Source organism: Cetorhinus maximus, chromosome 19 (genome assembly GCF_964194155.1).
Source record: "Cetorhinus maximus chromosome 19, sCetMax3.hap1.1, whole genome shotgun sequence".
NCBI classification, from domain to species: Eukaryota; Metazoa; Chordata; class Chondrichthyes; order Lamniformes; family Cetorhinidae; genus Cetorhinus; species Cetorhinus maximus.
The window spans coordinates 89,864,325-89,886,983 of NC_135897.1; the positions used below are offsets into that span (position 1 = coordinate 89,864,325).

At 43.1% G+C, this 22,659-nt stretch overlaps 1 protein-coding gene across 1 annotated transcript in view; it reads left to right on the forward strand.

Annotated features, from left to right (window-relative positions):
• The window catches only part of LOC144694024 (membrane-spanning 4-domains subfamily A member 4D-like), a 52,005-nt gene extending 33,924 nt beyond the window's left edge, over positions 1–18,081 (forward strand). Inside the window, exons 4-7 of the mRNA XM_078564357.1 lie at positions 2,200–2,256; positions 16,655–16,777; positions 16,873–16,989; positions 17,525–18,081. Coding sequence (XP_078420483.1) covers positions 2,200–2,256; positions 16,655–16,777; positions 16,873–16,989; positions 17,525–17,638 — 411 coding nt within the window. The 3' untranslated portion in view covers positions 17,639–18,081. The remainder of the gene's footprint in view (positions 1–2,199; positions 2,257–16,654; positions 16,778–16,872; positions 16,990–17,524) is intronic.
• The last annotated feature ends 4,578 nt before the right edge of the window (positions 18,082–22,659 follow it).

A 22,659-nucleotide genomic window follows, 5' to 3' on the forward strand; every position in this document is an offset into this window, starting at 1 on the left:
AAGTCATCACCATCCTGACTTGGAAATATATCACCGTACCTTCACTGCCATTGGGTCAATATCCTGGAACTTCCTCCCTAACAGCACTGAGGATGTACCTACACCACATGGACTGCAGCAGTTCAAGAAGACAGCTCACCACCATCTTCTCAAGGGCAATTAGGGATGGGCAATAAATTGTGGCCCAGCCAGTGAAGCCCACATCCCACGAGTGCTAAAAAAAATTTTAAAATTTGCCCTTGAGAAGGTGATGGTGAGCCACCTTCTTGAACTGCTGCAGTCCATGTGATGTAGCTACACCCACAATACCATTAAGAAGGGTGTGCCAGGATTTTGACCCAGTAACAGCGAAGGAACGGCAATATAGTTCCATGTAAGGATGGTTTGTGCCTTGGAAGGGAAATTGCAAGTCTTGGTGTTGCTATTCAGCTGTTGCTGTTGTCATTCTAGGTGGTAGAGGCTAGGGGATTAGCAGGTGTCCTGCAGTGCATCTTGCACATGGTAGACACTGCTGCCACTGCATGCCAATGGTAGAGGGATTGAATGTACATAGTGGTAAATATCATGCTGATCAAGTGGGTTGGTTTGCCCTGGATGGTGTCAAGTTTCTTGAGCGTTGTTGGAGCTGTATTCATCCGGACATATGGAGAATATTCCATCGCAATCCTGACTTGTGTCTTGTAGATGCTGATAGGCTTTGAGGATTCAGAAGATGAGTTATGTGTTGCAGAATTCCCAACCTCTGACCTGCCCTTCTAGTCACAGTATATACATGGCTGGTCCAGTTAACTTTCTAGACAATAATAACCCTCAGGTGTTGATAATGGGGGATTCATTGATGGTAATGCCACTGAATGTCAAGAGGAGATTCTTAGATTCTCTTGTTGGAGATGGCCATTGCCTGGCACTTGTGTAGCATGAATGTTACTTGTCCCTTATCAGCCGAAGCCTGAGCGTTGTCCAGGTCTGACTGCTTGCAGGCACGGATTGCTTCAGTACGTGAGGAGTCTCGAATGGTAATGAGCACTGTGCAATCATCAGCGAACATCCCCAGGTTCTGATCTTATGTTGAAAGGAAGATCATTGATGAATCAGCTCAAGGTGGTTGGGCCTAAGACACTACTCCGAGGAACTCCTGCAGCACTGTCCAGGGTCTGAGATGATTAGCCTCTAATACCCACAGCCATCTTCTATATATGACTCCTACCAATGGAGAGGTTTCCCCCAATTTCCATTGACTTCAATTTTCCTCTGGCTCCTTAATGCTATACTCAGTCAAATACATTTTGATGTCAAGGGCAGTCACCAACGCCTCAACTTTGTAATTCATCTCTTTTGTCCATGTTGGGCCAAGGCTGTAATGAGATCTGAAACTGAGTGACCCTGGCAGAACCCAAGCTGAGCATGGGTGAGCAGGTTGTTGCTGAGTACATGCCATGGATATCACTGTCATTGCCACCTTCCTTTCTTTACTGATGATTGAGAGTAGACTGATAGGGTGGTAATTGCTCGATTGGATTTCCTTTTTGTTTACAGGGTAAATATGGAAAATTTTTTATACTGTCAGGGAGTTGCCTGTGTTGTAGCTGTATTGGAACAACATGGCTAAGAGAGAAACTAGTTGTGGAGTACAATTCTTCTGTACTACTTTTGGGATGTTGTCAGGGCCCAAAACCTTTGCAGTATCCAGTACCTTCAGCCATTTCTTGATACCACTTGAAGTGACTTGAATTGTCTGAAGACTCGCGTCTATGATAGTGGGGACCTCAGGAGGTGGCTGAGATGGATCATCCTCTTCAGTTCATCATTCATTTACTCCAGCTGCAAAGAATATTCAAGTACCTCAGGGTCAGTCTCTAACAGGTTGATAACCAGCCTGCTAACCCCTCCAGCACTTCCACCCTTTTTCTTGAAGGTAAAATGAATGTGTGAAGATACAACACAAACAAATAAGTGTCAATCTGAGCTGTGCAGCTCCCCAACCTACAGGCCCATTGATCTTCCTTCATTCACTCTCTCTCTCCAGTTCCAAATGGGAAGAATCACATCTCAGTAGACAGGCAGAGAGTATATGGAGCCAATGTCTAACATAAGTCTCCAGCTTGAGGGGAGAAGAATTTAGAAAGTCAAAAGCCCATATTTGAATAGTTATTCAATTCTTCTAAGGTTGCTGTCTGAAGTGCAATATGTTTTTTAAAGTTTATTATTGCAGGATCACTCGCTGTAGCTGTTGAGAAGGAACCAACTCATGGCTTGGTAAGTACTTGCTCAAAGAATGATTTTGATATGGTTGGTTTACAAGTGATATCACCACTCAAGATGACAAACCAGTCAGATATTGTTGGTGCTTATTGACCACACTAAATGCCTATTATCTCAGTTTATAAGACAGTGCAGTGGGTAAAAATATCACCCTTCCACATCTGGCTCTTCGCTTCAAATGCAGTCCATCAAAGTCAATGGAAGTTACCTTTCTCTTACAGCACTTAAGTGCTGGAATAGGTGAACTGATATACTTCCACACCTGGAAACTGGATACAAACACAGCCATATCGAAGATCAGCACAATTATTTCTGATAGCAATGTAGGAATTGCTGCTGTGCTTTGTATAACATGGGCGTGTTCAATGGGACTCTGTAGATGAAGTTTTACTCTGCATGTAGCCCATGCTTTACCTGTACTGGGAGTGTTTGACGGACAATGTCAAAGGGAGTTTTTCTCTGTATCTAATCCGCGCTGTATCTGTCCTGGGTGTGTTTGATGAGGCAGTATAGTGGGCGCTTTGGATTGTGTTTAATCCATTCTGTCCTGGGATTGTTTAGGGCTTTGTAGAGAGAAATTTAGTCTACATCTAGGCTGTGCTGAGCCTAACTTAGGAATACTTGATAGGACGACTGCACTCCTGAAATACAAATCTCCTATTTCCAAGCAGTCATCTCCCTCACCTTAACAAGGATTAAATTCAACAAGAGTATTTGTGCTGTTGAATGAAAAATTTTCAACTTAGTTATATGGTGTCAAGATGAATCATTTGCATTCTACCTGCAAAGCTCACTCTACTGCATCCTAGCTTCACATCAAATAGAGCTGTAACTTTCTTGTCTGCCTTCACTTTCATCACTTGCTGTGATATCTTTTTAAGTGTTGCCTAGCTAATTCACATGTTCTGTCCTGTCTTTTTCTGAAGTTTGATACATAATCCAGGAGAGTAGTTTCTGAGTTTTGACCCACCAATTTCTCATGAATCAATTTCAGTGGTCCACTTATCATGTGACCATAGACTAATTTGAAAGAACTAAATCCAGTAAATGCATTAGGAGCATCCCAATAGCAAATAACAGGAATGGAATTCCCCTAACCCAACCCTGTGGATAACCCTAACTATACACCCTCATCATAGTTTTTAAAGTATGATGCCATCTTTCCAAAGCCCCTTGTCATTCAGGATGATAAACTGTTGACTTAAGCTGTTTCATCCCCAAACTGTACATTACCTCCTTAAACAGCTGTGATTTTTTTCATTCATTCACGGAATGTGGGCTTCGCCAGCTGGGCCAGCATTTATTGCCCATCCCTAGTTGCCCTAGAGAAGGTGGTGAGCTGCCTTCTTGAACTGCTGCAGTCCATGTGGTGTAGGCACACCCACAGTGCTGTTAGGAAGGGAGTTCCAGGATTTTGACCCAGCGAAAGTAAAGGAACGGCGATATATTTCCAAGTCAGGATGGTGAATGACTTGGAGGGGAACTTCCAGGTGGTGGTGTTCCCAATTATCTGCTGCCCTTGTTCTTCTGGATGGTGGTGGTCGTGGGTTTGGAAGATGCTGTCGAAGGAGCCTTGGTGAAATCCTGAGTGCAACCAGTTTGAATTCTGATCTGACTGTATTTCTTTTGCTAATTGTAAAATATTTAGTCAACTCTTCCACAATTCTAAAAGCAAAGAACTGTGGATGCTGGAAATCCAAAACAAAAACAAAAACAGAAATACCTGGAAAAACTCAGCAGGTCTGGCAGCATGGGTGGAGAAGAGCACTGTTGACGTTTCGAGTCCTCATGACCCTTCAACAGAAGTAAGTAAAAATAGGAAAGGGGTGAAATATAAGCTGGTTTAAGGGGTGGGGGGTGTTGGGACAAGAAGAGCTGGATAGAGGGCCAGTGATAGGTGGAGATAACCAAAAGATGTCACAGACAAAAGGACAAAGAGGTGTTGAAGGTGGTGATATTATCTAAAGGAATGTGCTAATTAAGGGTAGAAAGCAGGACAAGCAAGGTACAGATAGCTCTAGTGGAGGTGGGGTGGGGTGAAGGAATACTAAAAAGGCTAAAAGGTAGAGATCAAACAATGGATGGAAATACATTTAAAAATAATGGAAATAGGTGAGCAGCATGCTCTCGTCGGGACCTGGAAAAATTTATTAATTTTGCTTCCAATTTCCACCCCTCCATCATTTTCACATGGTCCATCTCTGACACTTCCCTTCCCTTCCTTGACCTCTCTGTCTCAATTTCTGGTGATAGACTGTCCACCAATATCCATTACAAGCCTACCGACTCCCACAGCTACCTCGACTACAGCTCCTCACACCCCGCTTCCTGTAAGGAGTCCATCCCATTCTCTCAGTTTCTTCGCCTCCGTTGCATCTGTTCTGATGATGCCACTTTCAAAAACAGTTCCTCTGACATGTCCTCCTTCTTCCTTAACTGAGGTTTTCCACCCACGGTCGTTGACAGGGCCCTCAACTGTGTCCAGCCCATCTCCCACGCATCCGCCCTCACACCTTCTCCTCTCTTCCAGAAACATGATAGGGTCCCCCTTGTCCTCACTTATCACCCCACCAGCCTCCGCATTCAAAGGATCATCCTCCGCCATTTCCACCAACTCCAGCATGATGCCACCACCAAACACATCTTCCCTTCACCACCCCTAGCGGCATTCTGTAGGGATCATTCCCTCCATGACACCCTGGTCCACTCCTCCATTACCCCCTACTCCTCAACTCCCTCTTACAGCACCTTCCCATGCAACCATAGAAGATGCAACACCTGCCCCTTCACTCCCCCTCTCCTCACCATCCAAGGGCCCAAACACTCCTTTCAAGTGAAGCAGCATTTCACTTGTACTTCCCTCAACTTAGTCTACTGCATTAGTTGCTCCCAATGTGGTTTCCTCTACATTGGAGAGACCAAACGCAGACTGGGCGACCACTTTGCAGAACACCTTCGGTCTGTCCGCAAGCATTACCCAGACTTCCCTGTCACTTGCCATTTCAACACTCCACCCTGCTCTCATGCTCACATGTCTGTCCTTGGCTTGCTGCATTGTTCCAGTGAAGCTCAACGCAAACTGGAGGAACAGCAGCTCATCTTCCGACTAGGCACTTTACAGCCTTCCGGACTGAATATTGAGTTCAACAATTTTAGATCATGAACTCTCTCCTCCATCCCCACCCCCTTTCCGTTTTTTCCTCCTCCTTTTTGTTTTTTCCAATAATTTATATAGATTTCTCTTTTCCCACTATTTCCATTATTTTTAAATGTATTTCCACCCATTGTTTGATCTCTACCTTTTAGCCTTTTTAGTATTCCTTCACCCCACCCCACCTCCACTAGGGCTATCTGTACCTTGCTTGTCCTGCTTTCTACCCTTAATTAGCACATTCCTTTAGATAATTTCACCACCTTCAAAACCTCTTTGTCCTTTTGTCTGTGACATCTTTTGGTTATCTCCACCTATCACTGGCCCTCTATCCAGCTCTTCTTGTCCCAACACCCCCCACCCCTTAAACCAGCTTATATTTCACCCCTTTCCTATTTTTACTTAGTTCTGTTGAAGGGTCATGAGGACTCGAAACGTCAACAGTGCTCTTCTCCACCCATGCTGCCAGACCTGCTGAGTTTTTCCAGGTATTTCTGTCTTCCATAATTCTCTTTGTTGTAACACTTCTCAAAGATATTGCTCCAGGAAACCCTTGCACGTACATCCATTATTGTCGGTAAGTACTGATTTCCGCTTTTAGCCTTAGGGAAGGCTCCGACCCATCAATCATGACCTGAGTGAAAGGTTCTTCAAATGCTTAAATTGGAATTAAAGGTGCTGGCCAAATAACTGTTTGTAGTTTCCCTATCACCTGACATGTGTGACATGTTCTGCAGAATGTGACTACTTTTCTATGCAATCCAGGCCACTAAAAAAGTTTTTGTAGTTTTGCTTGTGTCTTTCTAATTCCTAAGTGTACCCCCCCATTGGAATTTCATGAGATATTCTCAGTATCTCCTTTCTATGTCCAAATTGTATAATAATCTAATGTACTTACATCCAGTTTTCATCTGCTGAAACCTGATACGGCCGCCAGTCTCTCATCAACAAATTACCTTTAAGGTAATAACATTCTGGAATACATTGTGCCCCTGTTTCTGAGTAAGCTGTCTGTTATAACTGTTTTATTTGTGGATCCTTTTTCTGCAACTCTACCAACTTCCTTGAGTTAAATACCTCAGCTGTATCTCTGTTCTTTCTTCCTGAACAATCTTATCAAAGACAGTGTCAGCTAATTGAACTTCAACACCTTTTCTCTGCCTTTTAACTGCCTGTTTCAACCTGTGAGCTTGTGATCTTGTTACCACACAATATGGAAACAATCCTGGATGTTCTTTCTGCAACCCTTCTGTTGAAAACACCTCTACAATCTGCTCAACTACCATAGGCATCACCCACACCTGTGACCCAGCTATATCATTACTTAAAATAAACTGAACCCCTGCAATGGGCAATTTTTCCACTACTCCAAAAATCACATCGCCTGTTTTCCATTAGCTCTTTAAATTTACCTTCCACAAGGGAATAGGTTTATCATTTCTATGAACCCCACATATTGGGCAGAATTTTCTGCCTACCGGGTGGGCGGGCCTGACCCAATCTCCGGTGGGCGGGGAGAGAATCCCCGCCGGAGAAACAGGCCCTGCCGCCATTTTAAGTGGGCGGGCCAATTAAGGCCCACTCAGCGTGACGCCCGGCGGGGAATGCTATGCACTTCCTGTGCGGGCGGTGGGGGGGGTTTGGGGGGGGTGGGGGTGCGGGGGAGGTGGTGATGGTGGGGTGGGGTGTGGGGGGAGGGGGATTCCCCAAATGTGAGAGTGCGCTCTTTCATGCATACACATGAAAGAGCGCACATCTCCCTGAGGCTAAGTGCTTACGTTTGTTCAAACATTAAAAATAGAAAAATAAAAAAGTCCTTAACATGTCCCCCTCAGGTGACAATGTCACACGAGATGGAACATGTTAATAAATTTCACAAAAACTTTATTACACTTTTTTAAAATCCTACATGAAACCTCATCCCGCCGGTGGATGAGGTTTCTTGTTTTTTCTATTCCCCGTCGGGGCTCCTGGCCTGCCCACCAACCTTAAGGTTGGACGGGCAGGTCCTTTAATTTTTATAATAATCCTGTCAATGGCCTCAATTGGCCATTGACAGGTTGGCGGGTGCACAGCTGATTTGGCTGTGCCCCCACCTTCCTTAAAATTTAAATGGGGCGGGATGACATCAGGGGTTCCCCCCAACGCGTCATTTTGCATGTCAGTGAGCGGGCCCAGCTCCCTGCTCGCCGACAGCAAAATTCAGCCCATTAACATCTGTTTCTGCAATACTCCCTCTGAATAATGAATATCACTATCCCACAGCATTAAGGAATGACTAGCCCCTGTGTCTCTTAAAATGTTAATATCTTTACTTACTCCACCCTGTATACATGGAAAGACTTCCCCTTCACATACAAAATCTTTAAACATTTCTGCAATCTGCTCCTCAGAACTCCCTTGGGTAAATTGTGAACACATTCCCACTTCCTTACTTATCACTTATTCTTCCTGTTTTACAAACCTGTGCCTGAACATCAGAACCCACCGTACTTTTACTTTCAGGACTTTTCTTCATCCCAATAATTCCAACAAATTTTCCTGTAATTTCCAACACATGGACTTTGTGTGCCCAACTTTATTACAGTGAAAACACCTCAATTTTTGAGTGCCAATTCTACCATCAGCACCTTTCTTTTTAGTCTGAGAAAAAACTTGCTGGGAATTTCCACCTACCCCTTCTCTTCCCTGACTACTCACCTTCCTTTCACCTTCCTACTTTCTTTCCTTCTCTGATTTAAAAGGGCGATGATAAAAAGGTTTAGATTTATGAACCAACTCATAATCATCAGCTATCTCTGCTGCTTGTCTTACCATTTTAATCCTCTGTTTCTCCACATGTGTTCTCACTACTGAAGGAATTGGATCTTTAAATTCTTCCAAAATAATTACTTCTCTAAGAGCTGCGTAAGTTGTCTCTATCTTTAATGCGTATATCCACCAGCCAAAATTACTTTGTTTTACTCTCTCAAACTCAATATAAGTTTGTCCAGGCTGTTTTCTTTGTTCCTAAATTTCAGCCTGTATGCCTCAGGAACCAACTCAAATGCACTCAAAATAGCCTTTTTTACTACATCATAATCCACTGACATTTTGTCTGACAGTGAAGCATAAACCTCATGAGCTTTACCTCCTAACCTAGACTGTAACAGCAATGTCCAGTTTTCTTGTGGCCATTTCATCTGTTTAGCTATATTCTCAAATGGAATAAAGAATGCCTCCACATCTCTTTATTCAAACTTCAGAAGAGCTTGGACAAATTTAAACATCTGTCCACTGGGTTTTAGGTTAACGATTTTTTCATCATCAGAACTTTGCTCAGCTTCTGAGGTCTCCTTTAAAGGCCAGCTTTATAAGTTGGTGCTCTCTTTTTCTCTCCTCCTCTCGCTCCTCCATTGCTAACTTTTCCCTCTGGAGATCAAGTTTTTGAAATAACCTCCCTTTTCTCTTTCCTTTTCTGCTGCCTCTACCCTTTTCAATTCCAATTATTTTTCTTTTGCCTCCAATTCAGGTCCTTTGCTTGTTCAAATTCAAGCTTCATTTCTAACTGACGTCTCACTACCGTCAGCTGTGACTCACCAGTGTCAGGTATCACTCCCAACTTCGAATGCTGTGCTGTCACTTCAGCCATATCTGCTTTCTTTGCCCCTACAGGTAACCTCAACTACAACTTATCCGCCCACTCTGTTAACCTACCATAGATACTTTTTATAACCCATTCAGAGCTTTGTCTTCTACTTCCAAAAAAGATCTAGCCATGGATACAGCCATTTTTGCAGTCTCACCACTTAAAAAAATCCCCCACACCAACCTCTGAATTCAAAGTGCTTCTCGTACTCGTAACCTAAGGTCCACCAACTTCAAACCGATCAAGAAATTTCAATAATCTCGTAATCCCGCACGAACCCCCTATTTGTTATGACGCGGCAGATGATGTGTGCCAGGGGGATCAATTCCACGAAGGAAACATGATCACGCTATCACAAAGGTTTTGCCATTTGTATTTATTTCGAGATGTGTGCCCTGAATTCAGAAGTAATAAGTCCACCAAGACTTCAGAGATGTTTTAGGAAACTAAATTAAACATTTACTAACAAAAGAAAAGATTTCAAGCGCCTAAAAATTACTACTATAATAACTCCTAAAACCCCTAATTAATCTGGCTTCCAGTTACACTCCCATTAAGGCAACAGGCAAGTCAACACGATACCCTGGACAGTAGAATTCAAAGTTTCTTTTCCCAGTTTTGGTTTCTGTAGATAGCAGGCTTAATTCACAAATACTGGAGGCTTCTTACACTTTTGCTAGATCTTACACACAGCCTCATTCTCCAATATACATGTTTCTCCCTTTTAGTATAAATTCAATTGTTCCCAAATGTCTTTGGAACTTTACCTTTCTCATAATATAAATCTTTTTTATGGTGCTAATATTGTCAGTAACCTTTGGGAAAAATAAATGCACTGCTTGGCCTAGCTTCTCTGACTAGGTGTAAACATCCTACCATCTCTTTGAAAGTCACATTGCCCTGATTTATCTAAAAATGCTAATTTTCCTCACCTTACATTCTGATACTTCAGCCAGGTTTGCGTATTTAGCATTTCAAACCTAGCCTCCTTTAATGAGTCAAAGCCTCCAGACCAGCTGTCTTCAATTCAATTAAATCCCCCCCCCACACACACACATACACACACACAGAAATGATCCAAACCCCACTATTAACCTACTTTTACAATAAATCACAATAATATTATGAGAATTATTATACTTTCGTGACACAATATATTGGGGCACCAAGAAATCACTTAGTTAAAGTCGTTCCTAACTTGGAGTTCTCTTAATCAAGCATTTCATGGCATAACGATACGTCTGTTTGAAACATATCTACCTGTACAGTTTCTTTATCTGAAATTGTCAGTCATGCTATTCCCCTAAATTGCTGACTCATTCCACACTTATCATCTTTACAGTCATTTTATTGTTCTCCGTTGTGTCAGCCTCCTTGATTATAATATGCCATGCCACACTGCACGTAGCCATTTTCCTTCAAATCATATGCCTTTGAGAAGGTGGTGGTGAGCTGCCTCCTTGAACTACTGCAGTGGTGTAGGTACACTCACAGTGCTGTTAGGAAGGGAGCCCCAGGATTTTGAGCCAACGACAGTGAAGGAATGGTGATATATTTCTAAGTCAAGATGGCAAGTGGGGCTTAGAGGGGAAATTCCAGGTAATGGTGTTCCCATGCATCTGCTGCCCTTGTCCTTCTAGATGGTAGCAGTTGTGGGTTTGGAAGGTGCTGCCTAAGGAGCCTTGGTGAGTTCTTGCAGTGCATCTTGTAGATGGTACACACTGCTGCTGATCATCAGTGGTGGAGGGAGTGAATGTTTTTGGAAGGGGCACCCCTTACTCACTTAAGAGATAATTAAATGTCATGTTGGTAGAGTTAATGCACTGCATGAATGAATTTAGATGGTTCCAGTTGTCTTTCCTCACCCTAGCCATTCTTAAATCAAAAAATTTCCTAAGACGTACACATTAAATTGCCATTGGTATCACTTTGGTTAATGTCATTGTGTACAATTACTGAGTTATTTAAAATCCCAGAGGGAAACTTCAAACAACTGTCATAACCTATATTTTCAATTGGTATGTTTTGAGTTGCGGCTGTAAATTCAGGAATAAGACCACCAGTTCTCGAGAGGTTCATATCAAACTAAATGAGACGTTTATTAATTTACAACAAGGTATTAAACACATATACATGGCTACAAATTACTACTATAATAACGTTTTAACCAATCCCTAAACTAATCTCCACTGAGGCAACAACAACCCATAGACTTTAAACAGACACCAGGCAAAGCATTTTCACCTTACAAATTCAAAATGAGGTCCCTTTCAATTTGGTTCCTTCACAGACATTTGTAGGCTTACAGCTGCTTTGATGTTTCATGCCTCTGCCCTGCATTCACAAAACTGCTTTCTATTATACCCAGCGCTTCCCTTTGAATGTAAATTCACGTTGTATCACCAGGCCCTTTGAACTCCACCTCATCTAACAATAAAACCCCTTTCATAGTACCAATTTTATTAGTAATATAAACATATTGTTTGGTGTCTCCTAGCTAGATGCAAGATTTCACTCCCACTCTTGAATGCTCTATTCAACAAATGCAAATGTACCTCTACCTCTGTGTACATATCAAAACTAGTACACATCAAAGCACCCGGGCTAGCTGGCTTCAATCCAGTTAAGGAACACACACAGACTAAGCCACTATTTTTTAAAAAAATTCCAATAACAATATATACATTAGTAGCTTCATGACAATTATTAAATAAGTAAGTTAATTTTAGAGTAAATAAAGAAAAATGTTTCCAATGGCTGAAGAATCATTCACCTGAGGGCACAGATTCAGTGTGATTGGCAAAAGAACCAGAGACAACATGAGGAAACATGAGGGTCAGTAAGGGGCGCGTGAGGAGACAGGCAGCTATGCCGGATTTAAATGGAGACCAAGTAAGTGATGAATTAGGCTCATGTGGGAATTCACTGCATGGGGGAAAGAGGTGTAGTAGACATTGGGATTATTCTAAGTCAGGAACAGGAGCAGCTGAGCAGAAACAGACCTGGGTGTAAATCTCACCTTCGGAGCTGAGTTTGAAAAACATAGAACAGTTAAGGAACAAAATGGGTGAATTTACATTGTTCGGTGTTGTCTATAGGCCACCAACTAGTGGGAAGGATGTAGAGGAGCAAATTTGCAGAGAAATTACAGAGAGGTGCAAACATTATAGAATAGTTATAATGGGGGACTTTAATTACCCAAATATAGACTGGGATAGTGGTAGTGTGAAAGGCAGAGATTGGCAAAAGTTCCTAGAGCGTGTTGAGGAGAATTTACTACAGCAGCATGTGAACAGTCCAGCAAGAAAGCAGGCACTGCTGGACCTGGTTCTTGGAAATGAGGTGGGCCAAGTAGATCAAGGGGAACATTTAAGAGACAGTGATCATTGTATTATAAGATTTAGGGTGACAGTAGAAAAGGACAATGAGCAATCCAGAATAGGAATAATTAACTGGGGGAGAAGCAACTTCAATGGGGCAAGAACAGTGCTGGCCGGATAGACTCGAAACAAAGGTTGGTGGGGGAAACTGTAGTTGAACCAATGGGCTACCTTCAAAGAAGAAATGGTTCGGACACAGTCAAGGTATATTCCCTTAAAAGGGAAAGGTAGCGCAAACAAATCCAGAGCTCCCCTGGATGAAAAAGGAGTTAGAAATTAAGAAAAGGTGTGCTAATGAAAGGTGTCAGATAGAAAATACAATTGAGAACCAAACTGAGTACAGAGGGTTCAGAGGAGAGGTGAAGAAGCAAAAAGAGAAGCAAAGAGGGATTATGAGAAAAGACTGACAGCCAATATAAAGGGGAATCCCAAAGTCTTCTACAGGCACATAAATAGTAAAAGGACGATAAGAGGAGGAGTAGAGCTGATTAGGGACCTATAAGGGGACTTACACATGGAGGCAGGGGGCATGGCTGAGGTGTTAAATGAATACTTTGCACCTGTCTTTATCAAGGAAGCAGATGCTGCCCAGGCCATGGTGACAGAGGATGAAACTCGGTCACTAGATGGGTTCAAAATTGATAAGGAGGAGGTATTGGATAAACTGTCAGTACTTAAAGTTGACAGGGCACCAGATGCATTGAAGGATATTGAAGGAGGTAAGAGTGGAAATTGTAGGGGCACTGGCCACAAGTTCTCAGTCTTCCCTAGACTAAGGGGAGGTGTCAGAGAACTAGAGAATTGCAAACATTATGCCCTTGTTCAAAAAAGGTTGTAAGAGTAAGCCCAGCAATTACAGAGCAGTCAGGTTAATTTCAATTGTTCGGGATACAATTAAGTCACATGGGAACATGTGGGTTGATTAGGAAGAGTCAGCATGGACTTCTCGAGGGAAAATCGTGTTAACAAACTTGCTGGAATTTTTTTTGCAGGGGTTAAAAAGATGGTTGATGAGGGTAATGCTGTTGATGTGGTGTACATGGACTTACAAAAGGCATTCAATACAGTGCCACACAACAGACTTGTGAGAAACGTTATAGCTCATGGAATAAAAGGTTCAGTAGCAACGTGGATACAAAATTGGCTAAGTAATAGGAAACAGTGAGTAATGGTTAATGGATATTTTTCGGGCTGGAGGAGGGTTTGTAGTAGAGTTCCCCAAGGGCCAGTATTGGAACCCTTATTTTTCCTGATCTATATTAATGATCTAGATCTTGGTGTGCAGGGGAAAATTTCAAAGTTTTCAGATGATACAAAACTTGGAAGCATTGTAAACTGTGAGAAGGGCAGTGTAGAAGTTCAAAAGGAAATAAACAAGTTGGTGGACTGTGCCAGATAGGTGACAGATGAAGTTCAATGCAGAGAAGTGTGAGGTGATTCATTTTGGTAGGAAGAACATGGAGAGACAATATAAAATAAGGGTTAGAACTCTAAATGATGTTCAGGAACAGAGGGACCTGGGTGTATGTGTACATAAGTCATTAAAGGTAGCGGGACAGGTGGAGAGAGCAGTTAATAAAGCATACTGTATCCTGGGCTCTATTAATGGGAGCATACAATACAAGAGCAAAGATGTTATGCTGAATTTGTATAGGACACTAGTTAGGCCTCAGCTGGAGTATTGTGTACAGTTCTGGACAGCACATTATAGGAAAGATGTGAACCCACTGGAGACAGTGCAGAAGAGTTTTACAAAAATGGTTCCAGGGATGACAAACTTCAGTTATGAAGATAGATTGGAAAGGTTGGGACTGTTCTCCTTGGAGAGAAGAAGGCTAGGAGGAGATTTGATAGAAATGTTCAAAATCATGAGGGGGCTTGGCGGAGTACATAGGGAGAAAATGTTCCCACTCATAAAAAGGTCAAGAACGAGAGGGCATAGATTTAAAGTGATTTGCAAAAGAAGCAAATGCAATGTGAGAAAAAGCTTTTTCACACAGTGAGTGGTTCAGGTCTGGAATACATTGCCTGGAACTGTGGTGGAGGCAGGTTTAATCAAGGCATTCAAGAGGGCATCAGATGATTATTTAAATAGAAGCAATGCGTGGGGTTGCAGGGGAAAGGCAGGAGAATGACACTGAATCATATTGCTCATTCGGAGAGGCCAAATGGCCTCCTTCTGTACTGGAACCATTCTGTGCTCCTGCAAAAATATTGTTTTATGCGATGAGTGTTTAGGATTTGGAATGCACTGCCTGATAGGATTATGGATGCAAATTCAATCATGGCCTTCAAAAGGAATTGGATAAATACTTGAAGTAAAAAAAATTAGAGGGAAATGGGAAAAGAGTCCAGGAGTGGGACTTACGCGATTGATCTTTGAATGAGACTGTGCAGACTTGATGGGCTGAATGGCCTCTATCGATACTGTACTATTCTACGTTCTGTGATTAAAATTGTGCAGAACATTATGGTACAGCAAACTCAACTGCCCATATGACCTACTCCTGCTTCTATTTCCTCTGAACTTATGTCTTATTTTAACCAGCATGGGCCAAAGATAATTGCATTGACTTTTACCTGTATTGCTGAGAGAGCAGGTTAATTAGGCAGAATTCAGTTCCTGCAACGCAAGTCCTCCCATCATTTAGAGAACCAGTGGGAGCCCCTTGATGCTTCTGTGGGTGAGGCCCAACTGGATTCAAGTGCATTCAGGCCCTTAACTGGCCAGTGTTGGGCATCCTAAGGTTCAAGGATCCCAGAGGATGGAAATCAAGTCCCCAAGAGCTGACAGCTAATCAGAGGCTGACGGGAAGTTCTGGCTGCTGCCAGTAACGCTCCAAGGCCTACCCAGAGGATCGCCACTGGATCTCTGCAGGCAGGTGAGTGAGGCAACATGGGGCCACGAGGAGAGGAGGGGTTTGCCGGATGGGGGTGGGAGGTCAGAGGAAAGGGAAATCGAGTGGTTTTCAACCCACCCACCTTCCTTAGGCCAGGTCCCTCTATTGGGCACTGAGTCCCTCTCAAGGAGGGCACCCCTTACGGGGCTGTAGATAAACCCATCAGGCGGCCTTTGGGACCATGGGAGACTTGTGTGAGACCTGTTAAATCCCAGAGCAACCGTTAAATCCCAGTGGGCTCAGGGATAAGTGGTGTCAAGTGGCTCATTAATATGTCTAACTGACATTCCTCCATAAGTGGACAGGATTCCTGTATACAGACTGCCCGCCCCCGACTTAATTGGGGACAGTTTTCTCAATGCCAGGAACCAGACGCAGGTACTCCCACACAATTCTCCCTACCCACTGTTGGCTCCAATAAATTCCACTCATTGCTTGTGAAACACACTAGAGCAGAAGTATAGATGTTAAGATGAATGAATACTGTGCAATTTTGTTTGACTGCCGTTGGAGACAAAAGAGTATGTATAAAGATCAATGCCTGGAATCTCAGAATGAACCAGCACAAAAGGAGGCCATTCAGCCCTTTATGCTGATGCTATATCTTTGGTAGAGCAATCCAATTGATCCCACTCCCTGTTTTTTCCTGTAGCCCTGTAAATGTTTTCCTTCAAGTAATTCTCTTCTCAGTTTTCTTATTGATTCTGCGTCCATCATCCTTTCAAGCAGTGTGTTTGAGATCACAGCAACACAATCTGAAATAGAACATTTCCTCATATCATCTCCGGTTCTTTTCCATATCACCTTAAATCTTTGTCCCCTGGTTACTGACTTATCTACGACTGGAAACAATTTACCCTTCATTACTCTATGAAAACCAATCATCCTATTGAAAACCTCAACAAACCAATTCAGCTTCTCCAGCCTATTCCATAAGACATAGGAGCAGAAATTAGGCCCTTTGACCCATCGAGTCTGCTCCGCCATTCAATCATGACTGATAAGTTTCTCAACCCCATTCTCTCACCTTCTCACCGTAACCTTTGATCCCCTTACCAATCAAGAACCTATCTATCTCGGTCTTAAATACACTATTCGTGTAAATGAAATCACTCAACCCTAGTAAATCTCTAAATTCCAGTAAATTTCTGCTGCATCCTTTACAAAACCTAAAATTCTTCCTAAAGTGTGACATTGAACACGTTTATACAGATTCAATGATACAGGTAGATGTCAAATAGACTGGAGTAGAAGTAGGCTTGATGAGCCAATTGGCCTTTTCCTCCTTTCATGTTTTCTCACATGTTATTAAATGTAATTTTTCTGCTTCCAGATCAGCGGCTGCTTATCAATGAACATCATCAGTGCCATTTCCTGTTTATCAGCAATAATAATATATTCTATAAACCTTGCGATGCCAGCATATTGTTATAATTCGTTTAGCTGTCAAACTGGTGTGAGTGTTAAATTCTTTTATTCTGAGCCGTTTATAAGCAATATTTTTAAATGTTTTATGTCCAATTTAATGTATTTGTGTTTAACACATTACAGGGTTTAGTTACATGTTTGGCCATACTTCTACTGCTGACACTGCTTAATGCGGCAATATCCATTTCAGTTTCAAGTTTCAACTGTAAAGCTATGAACTGTTGCAGTGCAACGCCAGTGGTAAGCTATGTAATGAATTGATCTAAGACTCTATCGCTGCTTTGTACATACAGGTGTATATTAGCTCTCTTTCCCATTTTAGGAAACCGTGCATGTATCAATGATAACTGCTGGGCAGATAAATAACTTAATAATTTACAAGTCTTTACTGTAAATAGAGTTCCAAAATAAAGTCCATCGTAATGAGTCAAATTTTGAACACGGAAGAAAGCTGTATTAGTAAAATGCACAGTTACTAAGGAGACACGTTCAAGTTCTTCAACTGAAGATAAACTATTTCCAGCAATTGGAGGGATAGATTTCCTCATCTGCCCATGTGCAGGAAGTGCTCCCCCTAGTGTTGTGGCGCAAATAAACACAGCCTTGTAGATTGCTCTGGCACAGAGGCGACACAAACATTACTGCCCCAATGGGGAAAGTGGCAAGGGAATTGGTCCAATGGTGTGGGAGAGGCAGCTGAGCCATGATGAACTGACTGGCTCATTCTGCACTAAATCCTTTCAAATTCTCTTCATTCATGTTGTTTTATTTTCAGCCGGTTGTTATCGTGTACAACACCACATCTGCACAACAGATTCCCCCCCAACAGTTCCTTGTGAGACCTCCACCCTACAACATGGCAATGATGGGAAATGCAGCAGTTGGATAACAATGGGTTTCTGATGAAATTCTGCTCAGCGCAAGTTATCTCACCTTATAGAAGCTTGGCGCAATATTATTAGAATGTGTGTAAAGATTCAGGATTCTGTTCATTTTGTTCTTGAGCTGCACGTGTTTCTGCTAAGGCCACCTGTATCGCCCAAACCCTAGTTGTCTTGAGATGGCGGCATTGGGCTTTCTATTTTAGGCTGCTTCAGGGGGCATTGAATTCCCCCATTTACAGTGGACCAGGGTTGCATGTACCCCATGCGAACTGTGTGTGTGTTTTTGGGGGAGGGGATAATGGTATTTTTCAATCAACTTGTAATGTGTAATGGAGATGATAGGGTGAGACTCCTCTTCAAATGATTGCTTCTATGGGATAGATAGTCGGGGGTTCCTGATATTGCTGTATTGTTCTGCTGTATAATAAATCTACACACATGTAAAATATTCATTTGTTGAACATTGAAAATACTGAATGAAATAACAGATTCTCAGCAAGTGGTGAGATGATTGATTGGATTTGAATATAAGGATTAGAGGATGCAAAAAGAAGCTGGAAACAATTAAATATGTGACAGTGTGGGCTGTTGGAATCTCTCTGGATGAATCAATGAAGATAGACCAAAAGCACTTTGTAATCCATGATCACTAATTGATTTTAATGCTTACATACAGGGATAGATGAAGTAAGATATAACACCATGCTGTTAGTCTTGTCTCTGCACTGAAAGAAGATTGTACCAGTTCCTTTCTTACATCTGTGCACTTCTTTATTCTCTGAAATGTTTACTGCCCCATTCCAATCCCGAGCAGTATCATCATCTGAAATCTGTTTAACACTTTTATTTCCTGCTGCTCTCTGCAGATATTTCCTCGGTTGCAATGTATAATCTCAGTCAAGAAGCTACTGCCATCATGAGAGGGTGCTGCATTGTTGCTGAATCACAGAATCACAGTACAGAAGAGGCCCTTTGGCCCATCGAGTCTGCACCGACACGTGAGAAACACCTGACCTACCTACCTAATCCCATTTACCAGCACTTGGCCCATAGCCTTGAATGTTATGACGTGCCAAGTGCTCATCCAGGTACTTTTTAAAGGATGTGAGGTAACCTGCCTCCACCACCCTCCCAGGCAGTGCATTCCAGACCGTCACCACCCTCTGGGTAAAAAAGTTTTTCCTCACATCCTCCCTAAGCCGCTTGCCCCTCACCTTGAACGTATGACTGACCCTTCAACTAAGGGGAACAACTGCTCCCTATCCACCCTGTCCATGCCCCTCATAATCTTGTACACCTCGATCAGGTCGCCCTTCAGTCTTCTCTGTTCCAACAAAAACAACCCAAGTCTATCCAACCTCTCTTCATAACTTAAATGTTTCATCCCAGGCAACATCCTGGTGAATGTCCTCTGCACCCCCTCCAGTGCAATCACATCCTTCCTATAATGTGACGACCAGAACTGCACACAGTACTCCAGCTGTGGCCTCACCAAGGTTCTATACAACCCCAACATGACCTCCCTACTTTTGTAATCTATGCCTCGATTGATAAAGGCAAGTGTCCCATATGTCTTTTTCACCACCCCACTAACATGCCCCTCTGCCTTCAGAGATCTATGGACACACAAGCTGTCCTTTAGTTAAGACATCAATTCCGGGATTATTTCTATCTGTTCTGGTGATTCAGCTACAACTAACAGCACAGAAACAGGCTATTTGAGCCAATAAGTCTATTGCTTGTGTATATGTTTTCTCAAGACTCCTCCCATCTTACTTTATCTATACCTGTGTGTAAGCATTAAAATCAAATCGTGATCATGGATTACAAAGTCCATTCAACCCATCTTAATTGACTCATCCAGAGAGATTCGAACAGCTCACAGTGTCACATATTCAATTGTTTCCAGCTTCCTTTTGCATCCTCTAAGCCTTATCCAGGAGTTTATTCTGACTGTTGTTCATATTTTTGAGAATAGGAAATTCCTGATGTCAGCAGTAAGGTGACTGTTGCTAGTTCCAACCTGTGCCCAATTTTACTCCATAGGTTAAAATAAAATAACATGCTGGGTTTAACTTTAGCTATATCCTTTCAAACCTATATATCCCTTTACAGTCAACCCTCAGAAAGGGTCTTTTCAAGACAAAAATTCCAAGTTTATCAGAACTTGCCTCATAGATCCTCATTAAGTGTCAGCTGTGAGTCAGATGGGACCACTCTTGCCTCTGAGGACAGAAGGTTGTGGGTTCATGTCCCACACCACTGACATGAGCCCAAAATCTAGGCTAATGCTTCAGTGTAATACAGACGACTGCTGCACAGTTGGATCTGCTACCTTCCAGGTGAGATATTAAACTGAGGTGCTGGCTGTCTTCTTGGTGATGTTCTTCTCTGTGTGGCCTCCAGTTTTTTGAGTGTTTCATGTGACGGTAGACAGTATTCATATGTGATCTGACTAGAGCATCTCAAAGTTTGACTTCTACGGTTTTAGGCCTTCTATGATTTTAGCTAGACGACTTAACATCCAACCCAAACAGGTGCTTTGCTGAGTATTCTTTTGTATTGGTGGAGCAGCCTTAGGACTTCTCCTATCGTTCTCCAGTGAGAGATCAGTGGGAATTCCCGAGAAATGGTTAAAACAGCCTTGCAACAGAACAAGCAGAACCCCAAGGAGATTCTCCCCCAACGTGGTCGAGTTTACTAAGACCAAGGCCCAATTCTTTTGCTGACTCGGGAACCTTTTAAAAACAGTGGATGTGACCTAATTGCGGGATTCCCACCTCCAACCCCTTTTCTGCACATTTTTGCTGGAGTGCAATAAGGGTGCAGGTGTTTAGCCCACACACAGCTCTCCCGCCCTTGTTGGTTACATTGTGACATGGCGGGTGTGGGCAGTTTAAACTAGCCCCTCCACCCCTCCCACTGCCTTCACAAATTTTGTGGAATCAGGCTCCTTCGTTAAGTCCACGTGGTCACAGTCTCTTGGAGGGGGAATGACATGGGGAAATGCTAGTCTCAAATAGGGAACCAAAAGACAGGAGTCACCTGCTCCTGGAATTCTTTCGTTGACAGCACTGAAATACAACAAAAATGTTCTTTCAGTTTCAATTAGTTAGATGCTAAGTTAGATATATTTTGATTGCGGTGATTGATTAAAGGGCTTTGTTCTACAAACTAAGTTGACAATTAAATTGATCAGCTTCCTGTAAGTGTTGAGATGCATTAGAATATTTTCCCCATGAGGAGAACAACAACTTGGGATGCTAATGTAATCATCAGAAGTGATTGCAATGCCTAGAGCCCTTTTAATTTTTAAAAAAAACCTCAGGAGCTTTCACTTAGAGATAATTAAAGTCCTACCTGTTCCTGGGCTGTTTTGATTCATGAGACATCTGGTATAATTTAGGAAAAAATGACATCTGCTTCTTTCAGTTTCAATAGACTCTGTTGTTTACACTTTCCAGATTTGTTTTGAAAGCTGAGCCCTTTATGAATGCCTGGCTGAGTTTCAAAAACCAAAAAATACACATTTCGCTCAGCAGGGACTGCATGAACATTTTGATAGTTTTAAGAGGTTATTAAAGAATAATCTGTCTTTGATGTGGTGGGTGAAATCAATGTTTGTTTTTACAACAGACTGACCACTTCAAAGGACTTAAATATTTTTGAATGGTTTTATGAATGAGAATTTGTCATCATTGTGTTTGTTTGAGAGCTCCAGTGGACTGTTAGATGTTTAATTTTTTTCACCTCCATTCCAAAGGCATGGCTCCTGGTGTCAGCCCATGGTGGATACTGGGGGAGTGGCTATTGTGCATCCATGGGGGGCATGAAATGGGAATGGGGTAATGATGGGACATGATCAGTATGAGGATACATGGGGAATATGAGGTGGCATGTGGGATGGGTAGTGGATGAGGGTTTCATGAGTACTCATGAGCATTTCATGAGTACTCAGGACAAACCCGGCTTGCTGGAATCACGCCACACTCCAGGCCAAATGGCTATGCCTGCAGGTAATTAGACCGGCCTGATTCACGACTGCTTCTAGGTGATGTGCACCTGGCGAACTGCACGTCACTCATGGCCGCGAAGTTTGTATGCGCAGCGCTCACCTACTTTTCAGTGAACTCTCAGCTGCTCCAACTCCAAAACAAGGCAGCTCAGGCATGACCAGATCAGGGAATGCGAGTGTGGGGGGCGGTAGGTGGGGGGGGTGGGTGTTGGAAGGCAAAGGCTTGACGGGGTCGCGGGAGGGGCAAGACCGAGGCAATGGAAGAGGCTGGAAGGCAAATGCTTGACTTGGGGGTTGGGGAGTGGAGCCCAGGGGAAAGGGTGCACAGAAACACATGTCTAGGGGGGGAGTGACTGGGGAAGAGAGCATAGAGACAGATGACTTGGGGAGAGGGGGTGACTGGGGTAGCAAGCAGAGAGGCACATGATGGGGGGAATGACGACTTGGAAAGAGAGCACAGAGACACAAGACTGGGTGGGGGTTGACTGGGGAAGAGAACATAGAGACACATGCCAGTGTTGCGAGGCAGTGGGGGATATTATTCAAGGCCAGAAAGCAGAGACAGTCCTAGGCAATAGTGCAAGAAGCAGAGAGGGCTAGAAAGCAGACACAACCCTGGGGCAATAGCGCCACATGTTGGAGGGCTGTGCTTGGCATGCCTGTCCTGGTCCCAATCCAGGGAGGGAGACGACCTATCCATCTTGTGTCAGGCATGCCCAACATGGCGTGCAGGGCATGTTCAGTCCCTCACATATGTCAGTCCTGGGGATTGGTGGCTGCAGATGGCACAATCAAGGCAGGGGAGGCATCTGCAGCCTGTATATAGGAACAGGTAATGTGGAGGGGGTTACTTGATGGTTTCATGGGTAGGTCACAGTGTAATTTGCCTCAGGATGGGGAGGGGTCAGGATCACGAGGCATTAGGATGTCAACATCAAACGGTTCAAGAGGAAGGACAAGGACATCAACCACGATCACGATGGGATCAAGGATTAGAGGAGGAGGAAGGAA